The following is a 16,395-nucleotide window of genomic DNA, read 5'->3' on the forward strand; positions in this document are numbered from 1 at the left end:
TCACCTAAGCAATATTGTTAGCTCTAACTATTGCCTAAATTATTAATTGTATTTTAAATTTTCTATCAGTCATATTCTTTTAAAAAAAGATAAAGTAAAATTCACATTAAATTTGACAACTAATCGGTTAATTAGTAACATTGACATCGGTGCCTTTTTTAGAAACCGAAGCCGGCCCAAAGAATAAAGCGCGAGAGAAATAACAGTGAACAGCCGTCGGCTTGAGCGGGCCCCACTATTCTTTTTAAAATTCCATCCATCCAGTCGACCGACAGCTGGAGCGGAAGAGCCTTTAATATATTTTTTAAATAATTTATGTGTCCCAGCTTCGCCACACCGGACGACTGGGTTTGTAAAGCGGAACTGCGGCTCATGTTCCTCTCCGCTGCGCTGTTGATCGCTTTACGTCCCTCTCTGCTTTCTGCGTGATCTGCCTTCTCTCGAACTTTCCCATCCTCCCTCCCTCGGATCTCTCTTTTGATTCAGCTTCATCGCATGCGCCTCTTCATCTGGGCGATCGAGGTGAGCGGAAAAAGGAGGCCAAGTGTTTTCTTCGCATCGCTTTGTTCCTTCGTTGGAGGATCAGATGCCTTTCTGGTCCTTCTTCTGCTGCGGACGGTGTTCCGATCGGTTCGCCCTCTCCCTTAATTTGATTTGACTTGCGCATTGTTGTGAGAAAGGGAGAACTTTGTTTGGTGGATAAGCAAAAGACTGCACCGTTGTTGGTTTTGATTGGAATCGTTTTTGTGGATTCGTTGGGTTTGATCACAAAAGTAATTTGGGATTTGTAGGAAGGAGCAGAGGAGGGAGGATTCGAACTCGTGGAGAATTTTCTCTCTGAAGGAACTGCGATCTGCAACGAACAACTTCAATTACGATAACAAGCTAGGTGAAGGCGGATTTGGCAGCGTCTACTGGGGTCAACTCTGGGATGGCTCTCAGGTTTAGTTGTGGCTTCCATCTTATTTTAGTTTTTAGTATCGATGCTCTTATCATGAATTCATAGTTTACGGAGGATTATTTGCGGTTACGTGGTATCTCTTTTCGATTTCTTTTTCCTTCCTGCACATATCCCATGATCTTCAATAATGATATTAGCAAAGAATAGTGCCCAATTTATTATAGTCTTTGAGTGTGTGCAGGTGGAATTGATTCAATGACCTTGGAAATGCAAATAGCCTAACTCGGTGGTATAGATTGTTGTATAATTTCTTTTGGCGTGGATAGCTTCTAGGCCACCTTCTCACTCTAATTTTTCATATTTTATTTGTTTTTCCCTGCTATGCCTAATATTAATTTTGATGACTAAGTTCCATTGTGCAGTAACTTAATGCTCATCTTATTTCTTCGATAGTCCTTTTCAGTTTGATTTGTTTTAATCATCAGACTAAGTAGCATATTTGTTTTACTATTGCATAATATTTCATTTTTGTCCAAAGAGGTGGCAAATTAAAGTGTTATTTAATTTAACTGCAAATTTGTGCAAGTATACGTAGTTGTGGAATTGTATTGTATTAAGGTTTGTGTTTTCCAACATAAGTAATTAAAGAATTGCCTTTAGAAAGAAATTCTCTTGCTTTCATAGACCCATACTATGTCCTTATCCTAATGTGGATAAGCATAATGCCCTTTCTTTTTGTTTATTAACTTATGAAATGCAACTAAAAAGAAAATCTTTAAGTTTTGGGATAAAAATCTAATTGAAGTAGTGCATGCGACAGGGAAAGAGGAGGAAAATGACTTGGGGGATATGATATGATAGATAGGTAAGGATCGTTCAATTGAAATTAAACAAAACGTGTTTCGTCAAACCAATTTGGGTTTATTCCAAAAAATGTTAGCCATGGAGGATAATAAGCACAAATTGATGTAAAAAGTAAACATGATTTGTATTTTGTTTTTGTTTATGTGAGTGCTAAAGGTATGATGTATTGATTGAATCCTCTCCCGAAACATTAAGATTAAGTGATCTCCTTGTCAAATTTGCATGGTATTGAAAAGGAATGTGTTGAACTTTGCTAGTGCCATTATTTTTAAGACCATCCTGTGCTTGGGCTTGTTTAGCTTAGTTCATAGTTCACCCATTAGGAGTTTTAGTATATAAAAGTTTGAATTTATCCTGTGCTTGGGCTTGTTTAGCTTAGTTCATAGTTCATAGTTCCTATTTTGTTTTCAAATAGGAACTCATCTCAACATTTTCCCATATACCATATATGCCATACTCATGGAATTGGCAGTGATCTACATTGCAATTTTTCTTACAGACAAAGGGAAATCAAAAAGAATTTATTTTGCTATTATCATTTATCAGTTCTGATGATCTGTAACTCAATCATTCACTCATCCATCCTTCACCATTAAGATTCTTCCTACTTGTTACCTGAAGTACAAAATCTTACACCTGCCAAAACATAGATTGATGACTGCCAAATGTTGAAATACGTAACAATTTTTTATTTGTCAATCTAGTTGACTCCTAGTTCCTACAACTACCTAGATCTTGAATGCTGGCTACACAAGATGCTAAATCTAACTTGAAAGTGGAATTTACGTACTTCTAACAAAATATCCTCAAGTCATTTTCCAAAGTAGAAACCCATGGTTTTGAACGATATTTCCATACTGATTAATTTAATTTGTTTTTTCTTGTCACAGATATATTTCCTTTGTATTCTCTATTTGATTTTTTTTGAGATGAAGATGTAACCGAATTTTCCAGTTGGATTTTGGGAAATACATTTTTCATAGTTTCCTGAATTGTTTCCTTGTACTATGATTAGACACATCCTAAATATCACTGGCATTATTTTATTTATTTTCTGGTGAAAAGTATGTTTCCTCTTTTAGTCTTTATTCATGATTTTTATAGATGCTACGTCCTTTGAAATTCCATGACTTTCCTTTCAACTAGGCATGCCACATAAACATATATTTGAATTTTTTTTCAAACTTAAAAATAGAATTAAAACTTATTTTTTATATTTTACCAAATAGATATAGTTTGATCAGATAAAAATGTATTTTCAGTTTGATTTCAATTTGGTGAATTATAAAGCAAACAAAAAAAAGTATATCCCTTTCATTGAGTTCATTTTGAATATTTCATTTTTACAAAGTTTTATACTATGAAAATTTGACTTATCATATTATTTTTTTTAAATGTAAAATTTAACCCATAAGAATATTACATTTTGAAAATAAAAAAATTAAAAGTTTGATGTTTCATCGAAGGTTTAGTTTGAAACTTTAATTCATGGGAATGCAATTTTGCCTTTACATGTCCCTTGATATATTGTGTCACCCTCCCTACCGGAGATATGGAAGACACATGGTGCATTTATCCTTATTATTACAAAACCAATATTTGAATTAAAAAATATCTAATTTTTTTAAATATTCAAATAGGGAATTCTGAAAATAATATTTTATTTTTTAAAAAGTAAAAAAATCTTATAGTGATGTTTATTATTCAATTTAAATTGAAAAACTACCAAAGAATTGGATTTCATTTGTTTTATTTTTTAATTTGATAAATTTTGTTTGATCATGATTGAGTGAATCTAAATTTGTTTGCAAAATTCCAGATGGTAACAAGGGCATAGGACATCTAATGTATAAGAGGGGTGCTTGATAGACTTCTAATTGTAAGGTGGGGTGCTTGTCTAGGATGACCATGTGGCTGTGACTAGAGGAGTTTGGTTGATGTCGGGTGCCACAAGCTCCCTACAGAAGGCAAAGTTGTCTTTTGGAACAACAAAGTTAGAAAGTGTTTCAAGGAAAATGACCTAATGGAAACAGGGACATGATCCACTAGATGCTCAAGGTGAGTGCAATGTACCCATATAGATATATGCAAGGAAGACACAATTGCATCTTCCTAGTTCTACAAGATCTACAATGGGGTCAGATCTACTTAAGTGCAAGTATGACCATTGATCTAAGGACTGAGATTGATGGAGATTGATGAATCCTTCATCAGAGAGGCATTAAAACTGAGTTTAGCAATAGTGGATGGTTGGCACATACATTGCAGGAGGTGGTGGGTGCTGCATTGGGCGTTCGAGACTGTGGTCTGCAGTTGTTGTGACTGGTGGAGAATTTAGGCGATGTGAGGTGGTGTAGGTGGTTCCATGTGAGAAAGCTTGCAGTGGAAGGAAGGCGGTGGTAATGCTGCAGGAACTGCTAGGTGAAGGCAGTGGTGGGGATGGTCCAGCAGGAATAAGGGGTCTTGTCTCACAGTTGAACTGAAAGGAAACATGGTACTGAGTATCAAATACCAATAACAAATTAACTGATTCTTTTGAGTTGTCATTTGCAATTAATTATTACGTAATTGGTTGCTATTTTTGCTATAAAGTTGTTTGTTTGTGAACTTTCTCATGTTCCTTCCTATGACCTATAAAGTACAAATAGCACATTTAGTGATTCAGAATCCTCGTGCTGCCATCTTGAGAGTTACATAGTGACATGATCTTTTTGATTTAATTATTGGTTTTACTACTGATCGCCCTTTCAAATTTGAAAAATATTCTCATTCCTTCTTCAGATTGCTGTCAAAAGGTTGAAAATTTGGAGTAACTCTGAGCAAGAAGAATTTGCTGCCAAAGTTGAAACATTGGGAAGAGTGAAGCATAAGAACCTTTTAAGTTTCAGAGGATATTGTGCTGAAGGGCAGGAGCACCTCATATTGTATGACTACATGCCGAACTTGAGTTTGCAGTCACATCTTCATGGTTATAGCTCAGACGAGTGCCTCCTCGACTGGGGTAGGCGAATGTCCATTGCAATAGGAACAGCTGAGGGAATCACGTATGTTCATAAAATTAAATAGATTGCTCTTGAAGTCTGTGTGCATTTGGATTGACATGTATACCATTTCTTGTTTTAGTCATCTTCACCAACAGGCAACACCTATCATCCACCAGGACATTAAAGCAAGCAATGTTCTGCTAGACTCAAGTTTCTTGGCCCGAGTAGCAGATTTTGGTTTTGTGAAGCTAATTCCTGATGGTGCAAATCATCTGACAACTAATGCTAAAAGTACACTTGGCTATCTCACACCTGAGTACATCAAATCTGGGAAGGCCTCAGAGAGCTGTGATGTGTATAGTTTTGGAATTCTCCTTTTAGAGCTTGTTTCTGGAAAAAGACCAATAGATAAAAAACTGTCAATTATAGATTGGGCTTTACCTCTTGTAAAGGAGAGGAAATACCAAGAGGTTGCAGATGCCAGACTCAATGGTGACTATATAGAAGAAGAATTGAAGAGAGTTGTGATTGTTGCACTGAGTTGTGCTGAAAAAACCCCTGAAAAGAGACCCATGATGCCTGAGGTTACCAGTTTACTCAAAGGAGCATCTAAAGAGAAGTTATCAAGTCTAGAAAATGAAATGTTCAAACCAGAACCAACTGTTAGCTATCAAGGAACATCTACTTCCGTTGAAATATCCGAGAATGTTCTACAAGAACAAACTGCTTTAAAGTAATGATTGGAGATGATAAAATCATCTATATATTCTAGTTGCTACAAACTTTTCCTCATCTTAATATCAAGTTTTGTTGTCAAAAGGTCTTTTACAGGTTGACTGATCATTGTTTATGCATGTTGGAGTGATAACGATTTGGTTTGGTTAAAGATGTAAAAAGGATTCAATGTTTTAGGTCAAGATTGTTCTGAGTGCTGTTTGTAAATCAGTTGCACAAGGCGGTGTGATTAAATTCAATCGATTGTGATTTTTCCTATAAATATTACAGTTTTGATGATGCATTTTGCTGATGCCATTCTAACATTCATTGTTATGTATGTCTCGTATGCTTGCTCTTCTATTACAATTCTTTTTCTTTTTATATAATTTGTAGGTCTGCTATTTGCTTGTGAACTTATGGGATTGTTTACTTGGCAGGATAAATTATATAGAGAATTATAATGAATATGATGTTTGTGAACAAGTTTTGTTCTATGTTGGATAAGAGTTTATTTTTATTCGTTTGGTATTTTAAAATAAATTATAAATAAGTTTAAAAACTAATAAATTTTGCTCAATAATATTTATAAACAAAATTTATGAAATAGTTGATGAATAAACTTTTTTATTAACTTGCACAAATTTTGAATTATGATTTTATTTTAAATTTTATATTGAAATTAAAATAATATATTTTAATTATATTAATGTTTGAAATAAATTATAGATATAGTAATTTTTTGTTGAGCTTAATGAAAAGCTTGAGTGATAAGATTTTTTAGTAAACAAGCATAAACAAACTTTAAATGAATAAGGTTGGCTAGATTCAATTCACATCTTGAAGAGCTTCAGCCTTTTATCCCCCAATGGATAACTGAGTTGACTAGACCTATATTTAATCAACTACTTGAATCCTCAATAATAGTGGATTCAATTGATTCTCCATCTAGTACTAATTTGTTATGGCTCATAAACCATTTAATTGTTGAATTGAGAAAGCGCTAAAGGTAGTGAATAACGTGCTTCGTACACGTTAGAAAATCATTCGAATAATAAAGTCATGCAGCGAAAAGATAGACAACAGAAATGAAGACACATTGGTTTTAACTTGATTCTCAGCCGCGTAACTACTACTTCGAGGCCCGCAGTCAGTTTAACCGCCTTCGTTGGGCAATCACTATTACTCTTCTTCACGAAAGAGAAGAATATTGGTTTCTTTTACAAAGATAGGGATCAATAATAATCTTACCGTCCCATATAATAATATAGCACAAAAAGAAACGAACAAATGAATATACAATAATTTATGTGTTACCAAATGTTATGCTCGTTTGAGCTCGTAGCGATGTCGTATCATTGTATTGTTGAAGCTTGAGCGTTTTAGCATCAACTATGAGTAAGAGGCGTAGAAAATATTATCTTGAAGTTGCTTCTTGATAGTGTTTTTATTGAGCATTTTGGGCGCTTGAATCTTTCAAACGCCTCCAGCATGGTCTATCCGATCCCACTCGTCGGTAAATTATCCACCTCCGGGCGTCTAGATCTCTTCTGAGCACCTAAAATGCTGACATGATGACTACTGGATCAGACTTCACTTCGACCATGACGTATCCTTCTCCGGGTGCCTGGATTCCTTTCGGGTGCTGATGATGATGTGCACCGACCAATCGAATTCTACCACCTCAAGGTCTAGCTTGAGTTCGACCCTTCTAGACGCCTAAAACCCTTCCAGACGCTTGAATTTGTTCCGGGCCAATGTCCAATACTATGTCTCTGCATCACAATGTTAGTATAACATGCATATAAAGAGTATGATTGATAGTTTTCTAACTGTCAAGTCTCAACTTTTAGTTTTCCATGAAACCTTACATTGGACCTGTAGGAATCTTTTGCAAAAATAATAAATAAATACAATGAAACAAAATCGATCCCTCCAGAGATCCATGTGAATGTAGTATACATGTTTAATCGAGTTGTCACCTTTGTTGTGTGAATGGAACAATTTCGACAATAACTTGATTCGGTAGATCTCAACACGATCAAAATGGTTGTGTCTCTTACGTATTCACACGAACACGTCCTTCATTCATCGCACAAACTTAGCTTTCGGAGAAGAACCACCTTCGTTGTGTCAGCAACTTGGATGGTTTTGCCAAGAGTAAAAGAAGAGGAGACTAGAAGTGATCATCCACCAAATGCATAAAATTGACCTTTTGTACTCATCCAATGGATACAAAAGGTTATCCAATAAATACAAATAGTCATCTAATGAATACCAATGAATAAAAAGAGTCATCTAATGAATACAAAAGATTTTTTTTTACCTTTTGCTCTCTTTTTCATCAATACTCCATTAATCTCTATTGATGGACATTAGTCCTCTTTAGTGGTTAAGTCTAATCCAATGAGTCTAATTCGGATTAGACTCAATCCAATAATCTAATAGTTGGATTCATTTGAGTCTAATTACTCAATGAGTTTAACTCAAATTAGACTTAACCCTATAATCTTAGGGTCCATCATATTTTAGTCAAACTAAAATATACCCATCTCCAAATCAATATATTTTTTGTGTGTGACCCAATAGGTTCTCATAATGTTGACAATTCATCTAAAATAATATTTTAAAGATATAAGCAAAGAGTGACATCTAGCAATACATCATTGCTACCTAAGTGATGAGAATATCGAGATTCGACCTAACATTTTTGTGTCTATTATCTCGTATAACTTGGTCCTTCTATCCTCGATATCTAGATTGATCCATGAGACATAGACCGTATCATGCCCTTATCAATCTTTGTGTTTCTTGATCTCTAAGTAGACTCACTTAACCAAATGAACTCAACATCTCATATTGACTTATTTGAGCATGACCATGCATTTTAGTAGTCCTACTTAATCAAAGGGCCCGCAGAAATCACTTTCATCATATAAAAGGGATAGATCTCATCTACATCACTCACATCCATCTCTACGCATAATTTATTGCATACTCAGTAATTGACTTTATAGTTCACCTTGTTATAGGTGATATTTGTTAATACAAAAGTATACAACTCCTTATGTAGGGAATCGTAATGACTTCAGATCTAAGGATTATTTATACTAATAGTCACTATGAGAATGTTTATGACACTCATATAACGATTCATAAAACATTCTCATGGTAGATCAATTCAATACATATTCTCTAATATATACTCATGTGTCAACTTGATATCTTATATCTATAACTTGTGAGATTAAGTTATCAATTGACCTACATGCTAATCTCAACGCATTAATATTGCCCTTGTATATTAAAGCTTGACTAGGAATAGTTAAAAGTAGCATTCTATATATATGTCTACAACCTCCCACTATCAATTCAACCAATTGATACGTTGTAAACTAGAACCTACTACTCTAGGACATTATTATACTTATTCATCTAGTACAGATTTGAAAGTAAATATAATAACCATAAACTTTGCCTTTTATTAATGAAATATCATCTCATAATTGGATCTAGGGCTAACACTAACAGGACCTACGCCTACTACTCTCTTTCCGAGACTGTGACCTCACTACTCCACTCAAAAGAGTTTACATGATGTTAAACCTTGGTTTACCCAACTTGTTTAGACTTTTGTTCAGCTTTGATCTTGACCCTCGAGACTTTTCGCTAGATCTCCGATCCTCGTGTTAGTAGAAGCCCTAGAGTCAATTATGTGATGATTGACTAAAACTTTTGTATCATATTCTATTATTAATAAAGACAAAGGTTTTTGGTTATTATACTTACTTTATATTTGTTGTGCCAAATAACTAAGTATAATGATGTCCTTGCGTAGCTAGTTCTTATCTACATCATATCGATTGTTTGAATCGATAGTGAGATGATGTAGAGAACACGACTCTTAATCATTCCTAGTCAAGCATTAATATTCAGGGACGATGTTAATGCGTTGAGACTAGCATGTAGGTCAGCTGGATGACTTAATCTCACAAGTCATGGATATGGGATATCAAGTTGACACATAGGTATACATTAGAGAATGTATACTGAATTGACCCTCCATGAGAAAGTTTCATAGATCGATATATGAGTGTCATAAACTTTCTCATGTGACTATTCGTATGAATATTCCTTAGACCTGAAGTCAGTACAGTTCCCTACATAAGGAGTTATGTACTTTGGTATCGTCAAACGCCACCCGTAACAGGGTGAACTATAAAGGCGATCACTGGGTATGTAACAAATTATGCGGAGGGATGTGAGTGATGTAGATGGGATCTATCCCTCCTATATAACGGGAGTGATATCTTACGGCCTCTTGATAGAGTAGGACCATGAAATGCATGACCATGCTCAAATGAGTCAATATGAGATATTGAGTTCATTTACTTGAGTGAGTCTACTTGGGGATCAAGAAACATAAAGATTGATAAGAGGATGACACAGTCTATCGGAGCGTTATCAATCCATGAGGCATAAACTGTATCATCCCCTTATTAATCTTTGTATTTCTTGATATTCAGTAGACTTACTTAACCGAATGAGCTCAATATCTCATATTAATTTATTTGAGCATGGTTATGTATTTAGTAGTCCTACTTAATTAAGGGGTCCACAAATATCACTTTCATTATATGAAAGGGATAGATCCCATTTACATTATTCACATCCCTCTGTATAACTTATTGCATATATAGTGATCAATGTTATAACCCATCTTGTTATAAGTGATATTTGCCAATACTAAAGTATACAACTCCTTATGTAAGAAACCGTAATAACTTCAGACCTTAGGACTATTAATTAAGAGTCTGATCCTACATACTAGTCTCAACGTATTAATTTTACCCTTGTATATTAAAGTTTAACTAGGAATAGTTAAAAAGTCTTCTATATATTTACAGCCTCCTACTATCAATTCAACCAATTGATATGTTATAGACTAAAACATATTATCCTAAAACATTATTATACTTATTCATCTGATACATATCTAAAGTAAATATAATAGTTATAAACTTTATTTTTTATTAATAAAAAATAATATAAAAATTTTCTTATTAATCATTTTATAATTAACTTAAGAATTAATAGGAGAATGCATCTACTACTAAAGGATGCATCTACTTCGTAGAGATGCATCTAATATGAGAGAGTGCATCAGTCCCAATATGAGAGAGTGCATCTAATATAAGTTTGACTAAGAATAATTAAAAAGTGTTCTATATATATACAACTTCTTACTATCAATTCAACCAATTAATATGTTGTAAGTAGAACTTACTCTCTTAAAATATTATTATATTTATTTATTTGACACATATAGGGGGCAGCCCGGTGCACGAAGCTCCCGCCATGCGGGATCCGGGGAAAGGATCCATTGTACGCAGCCTTACCTTGCCTTTAGTAAGAGGCTGTTTCCAGAATTTGAACCCGTGACCTCTAGGTCACATGGCAGCAACTTTACCGTTGCGCCAAGGCTCCCCTTCATTTATTTGACACATATATGAAATAAATATAATAATTATAAATTTTATCTTTTATTAATAAAAGATGATATAAAAATTTCTTTATTAATCATCTTATAATTTACTTAAAAATTAATATGAAGATGCATCAATTACTAAAGGATGCATCTACTTCGAAGAGATGCATCAAATATGAGAGAGTGCATCAGTCCCAAAGGGACGCATCGATCCCAAAGGAGTGCATTTACCACCTGAAGCGGTGCATCTAATACGAGGGAGTGCATCAATCCCAAAGGGATGCATCGATCCCAAAGGAGTGCATTTACCACCTGAAGCCGAGGTTAGCTTGATATTTATTGAGAGATTTTTTTTAAAGCGTATCTAATCTCGTTGAGATAGAATGGATGAATAATTTCCATTGTTTATTAAAGTGAAGGTATTTATAGGGCTACTTTTGTGGGAAATGCTTAATACTAGATTATTGCTGAGAGGAAAAAAGTTGTTCTTTAGATTGTTCTTGTGTTCTTAATTTGCTCTCCGATGTTGTGGTGGAAGAATTGGGAGCTTATCTCTTGTTATGTTCTCATGTATCTCTGATGCGTCGGAGATTACTTCATGATCTGTATTTCTATGAGAAAGGACTGTCTCGACAGATTGTTGAAGAAACTGGTCTGGGACATGTTCCAAGCATTCACTGCCCTAATCCACAGAAAAGGTTGTTGCATGGGCTTTATTCCTGCCTATTTCTAAGACTAATGGCTGGTTTTTTTTTCCATTAGTTTGACTCACCTTGAGGATGTTTTATAAGTATCAGGCTTGCTTACTTTCAGTTTGATGTGTTTTGGAATTTGAATAGATATCTGGTCTTCAAATTCAATTCTGTATCGGTTTTCTATAGCAAGAACTAGACATATTCGATAAAATCCATTCTCCGAAGCATGATTATTTTCTTAATTTTTGTCAATATTTAGGTGGACTTAAAGGTGAAAATTTTACACATGCGACAGTTTCAAGGGCTCATTTGGACACGAGAGAGGTTCTCTGTGAGTTCATCACATATTGAAGTGATAATGCATCTAAAAATGATAATCTCATAAAAACTTTTCATCGACCACCAAGATAAATCTGAAAGGACAAATGTCTCATCGTCTAATAGTCAATCGTTCTAAATTTTTCATCCCATTAAAAAAAATCATCTTACACTGCACCATAACTAAAACTCAAAATATGATTGCATGAGAATTGCTGGAGCATTGTTGTCGTTGCACTGTAACTTGGGGGCCAAACCAGAACAATGCATGCCATACTTGCATTATATTTTATATCTTCTACCAACCAAATCAATACAACACTAGCCAACACCTCTATTTCAGTCTATTGTCACACAAATATAGATTTACATCATCTTAGTCGGACTCTTATTCTCTTATCCTCCTATACAAGAATGAAAATAACGCGTATGTCCACCAGCTCCATCCAAAGAATCTCCAACTTGTTAACACCTCTTTCATTTGGTCGGACTAGAGGCAAACTTTCTAGGGTATATCCACCAGCTGCATCAAAAGAATCTCCAACTGCTTAGCCACTTTCATTTGGCCAAACCGGAAGCACTCTGTCAAGCTTGCATTGCCATTTCTATCGACATATTTATTCCTTGGATGACTCAAATAAATGACATCCGTGAAAAGAATGCCTCTGAAATAGATTCATGAAGTAGATGGTTTATCCCAAATTTTTGGCTTAGGGAGACACTCCTGGGGATTTGCATAGAAGTAATCCTCTTCCTTGGGCCTCTCAGGAATCACCACTCTCCTACTAAGGATCCCCATACGTGCAGCATGAGTTACCTTAACTGATGAAGAGAATTCATCCCAACTCAAAGTACCATTGTTGTACTGATCGATCAGATCAACTAGGAGCTTTCTATCCAGTAGAATTGTTTTCCTGAACCCCAGGTACCTGGAGGTATGCATGGCAAGGAAAGATCTAAATTGGATAGATCATGGAATATGCAACATAGATCCATATGAATCAACTAACTACATCAAGAAGCTTCAATAATGATGCCAGATACCTAACAAATTGGGAAAAGTAAAAATGATTATTGTACCTGCGATGGCCTTCAACAACTCTAGCCATGTTGCCATCATATGTAGGAAGAAAGATATCACTCTCTAAGGAAACCAAGTAATCTAATGCAGCCATTTGTGATGAATGATTCTGAAAGTATCTAAGATCTGAAGGCCCCAATAAAGTTTCCTTTTTCACCTATTCGTAGAGGAACAAGTAATAGATTAGTATAATAAAGTATTAGAATATAGAATAATTGGATGTGAGGTCTCCAGAGATGCTTACCACTTTAGGATAAGCTGCATAAAGAGCAGCCATTCGCCTTTCTCCACCATATATCTCTCCTGCTGCAATATATATTTGAATATTGTGATCAATATCCAGTGCTCTCAGTATCAAAGTGGTCTCTTCAGGGGTTAGGGGGCAGAGACCATCTTTCCTTTTGGAATCAGAATCAATAACCTTCTCTTTCCACCAGGGATATGCATATCTAGTCCAGAAAGAAAAATCTAGTCAGGAAAGATAATCTAATCTCAATAATATACCACAGGGAGAAGCATAAAAAGAGGCTGTGAAAAGGAATTTCACTTTGCACCTCATTCTTGTCAACTCCTCAGCTTCCTCATCAGTGCAACCATAAGTACACCCCGAGAATGCCAACATATCCATTTCATATCGTAAGTGGAGAACCAAGAACGGACCTTGCTGCTGCAAAATCTTAATTATCCTTCTGCCCAGTTCTTCAATTTGAGGAGTGAATCTCAGAGAGGCATAATTTACTTTGCAGCGCAATTTCTGTATTTCTAGTGGCAGACCATTATTAGCAAGTCTTGAATCAGTTCTATTCAAATGGACGATCTTGTACTTTTGTATCAAAGGAAGAATCTGGTTGCCAGATAAGTTAAACATAAGTTTGACTAGTAAGAAGATTATTCATCTTTTAATTTGCTTGTGTTAGACTCATAAAGGAAACCAACCTGGTTTTCATAATACGACATATCAGACCAACTAACAGGAGGCATTGAATAAACCAATCCTAGATCAACCCTTGCTTTTAATCTAGGTGGCAGCTCCTTCAATATCCTGACCTCATCTCTCAACGAAGTTATGAAATGATCAACATCAAATATATCTTGGAATTCACTGTCAAAATAGGAGATTATGTTATTCTTGATAAAAGACCAGATGATCAAATACCTATTAGCTTATGAAACCAGCCAAAACCATGTAGATACCTAGGGTCATTCCAAAACGAGGTTTTGTCCAATTCTGGTACTATGAGTGTCACATTCAAATGCCTTGCAATAGAAACCATGTCACAGATCTGGAGAAAAAAAGCATCTATGAGAATGTTTATCCACAAATTTCTAATTTGTCATAGAAATTTATTGCTCTTTAAGGAAGATCTTACCGCTGCTCGCATTTGGTTAAGCCCACCATTACATGACACCATCAAGTATCCATTATTTTTGTAGATTCCTAAAGATAGGAGAAGTTTATCTTAAGTTTATGACTAGTAGGACCAAATAATATTAGAAGATGACAATTGATATTAATCATTTAAGGACCTGATATCTAAATGTGACACATAAAATTATAAGATGACAGTTGATATTAATCATTTTAGAACCTGATATCTAAATGTGACACATAAAATTATCAAACTGAAGAAACTAAGAAGTTAAGAAGATACATATTTCTAGTGGCAAAAATGAAAGTGACAAAGACAGAGCAAAGTAGTCAACAAAATTGTCCATCTATTGGGGTTGGTTGTCACACAATTGCAAAGATAGTATGAAATGATAACTTAGCAAGCTGACTTGAAGGAATTAGCCTCTTAAGAGAACCTAGAAAGCAGGAGGACATTGCAACTATATAATGTTCTGTGCAAGCTAATCATGGATAATAATATCTAAGTAAGCAATCTGCCAAGGGAATGGCACTTTGTTTCCTTTGATTGGCATACAAATTTAACAAGCAACAATCGAGGATAAAAAATGCATAACCCGGCAAAAGAAATGGGTCATAACTTTTTGAACCAAAAATCATTTTCCCCCAATCAAAGATGGTTAAACGAGGTGAACGAACTTTTGATAAAATCAAACCAGGCAAGACTTTTCGCACTTGTATTCTCCAGTATAATTGCAGCTTTTAACATGAATTGGGGCGGTCACATGAATCTTTTTTTCAGAAACAAAGGGACAACGAATAAATTTTTATTTACATAATAAGCAATACATAGGCAAAAAGAACTCACTTTTGGGTGGAAGAGCAATTCTCTCAACAACAGGAGATGATTCTTTCATTGCGAACGGTGAGTCAGAGGGTGTGAAGCAAGCTGGCCACCCTTTCAAGACCCTCGACCCCCATATCTCCCCAATTGCCATAAGCTGGAGTACGCATGTCCAAAGTAAAATCACTGTCGTCAGTCGTAGCGTCCAAAGCTTAATCTTAGGCCGAGACACCATCGAGCTCTTCAACCTCTCCGCCCTCCAATCTCCTGTCTCCGATTCGCTCTAATCTGTATCTCCCCCGAGTAATTAGATCCAGATGTCCTTTCTACTCGGCACATACCTTGAAACCATAGAGCTCGGCCGTCCATGCATCGAAAAATAACTGCTAATCTAATTCATCACCATCAAATCTCCAAAATTCCAACTTCTTAAAGGCCAAAACCGATCTTCTCGACCAAATCAATGATGAAAATCTAAAAAGACAGACAAAATCCACTATTTCCACACAATGTGCGTTAACACGAATCAGAAGCCCAAGGCACCTTGAATTCTACCGCTGGAATTATCAGGAAGAAATAAAATCTAGCTCAAACACCACGCGAAAATCGAATCGTTCAAGCCAAGCACAAACGAAACGACCCAAGGCCGCTACCTGATTTCCATCCGAGAACAAGCAACGAGCACCACCAATTACAACCAAAGAACACCAAAAATCCACCCTTTTTCGGCAGCCTTCTAATTTAGGCGACGTAGAGGATGATTGGGACAGAGGAATCAGCGCCAGGACGGTGAATTCACGGGAAGGGACGGGGAGAGATAGGATGAGAGGGAAGCGGTCGGTCGGCGGCTTCTTCGACCCTCTCTCTCCTGGTCCCGCGCCGGTTGTGGCTCCGCATACGACTCTCTCCGTTGTTTTCCTTAACGGCGGTTAAATATTAACTCGTATACACGACGCATACTCCACCTAATGCTGGCCAGCTCAGCCGCCTTGCGGCGCCACATGTCCGTTTGTATATTAAAACTATATATTAAGTAAAGGACAATTACCCTCTCATTTATTTATCCACATGCATTAATTAGAACATTAACGGGATAAAAAAAAATTAAATAGTAAGGCATGAAAATTCGCTCTTAACTTTGTGAATTTAGACACAAAG

At 35.7% G+C, this 16,395-nt stretch overlaps 1 protein-coding gene and 1 pseudogene across 1 annotated transcript; one reads left to right on the forward strand and one right to left on the reverse strand.

The window, feature by feature from the left end:
• Positions 1 to 357: 357 nt before the first annotated feature.
• LOC141846191 (PTI1-like tyrosine-protein kinase At3g15890) lies at positions 358 to 5,767 on the forward strand. Its single transcript, XM_074734191.1, has 4 exons — positions 358 to 630; positions 792 to 942; positions 4,547 to 4,809; positions 4,889 to 5,767. The coding sequence occupies exons 1-4, from the start codon at positions 587 to 589 to the stop codon at positions 5,484 to 5,486; spliced, it is 1,056 nt and encodes a 351-aa protein (XP_074590292.1). The 5' UTR covers positions 358 to 586; the 3' UTR covers positions 5,487 to 5,767.
• Positions 5,768 to 12,144: 6,377 nt separating this feature from the next.
• On the reverse strand, positions 12,145 to 16,119 carry LOC141846354 (rhamnogalacturonan I rhamnosyltransferase 1-like; annotated as a pseudogene).
• Positions 16,120 to 16,395: the final 276 nt, after the last annotated feature.

The sequence above is a fragment of the Curcuma longa genome, chromosome 15, assembly GCF_044706935.1.
Source record: "Curcuma longa cultivar G26 ecotype Majalengka, Jawa Barat chromosome 15, ITB_CL_G26_1.1, whole genome shotgun sequence".
NCBI lineage: Eukaryota > Viridiplantae > Streptophyta > Magnoliopsida > Zingiberales > Zingiberaceae > Curcuma > Curcuma longa.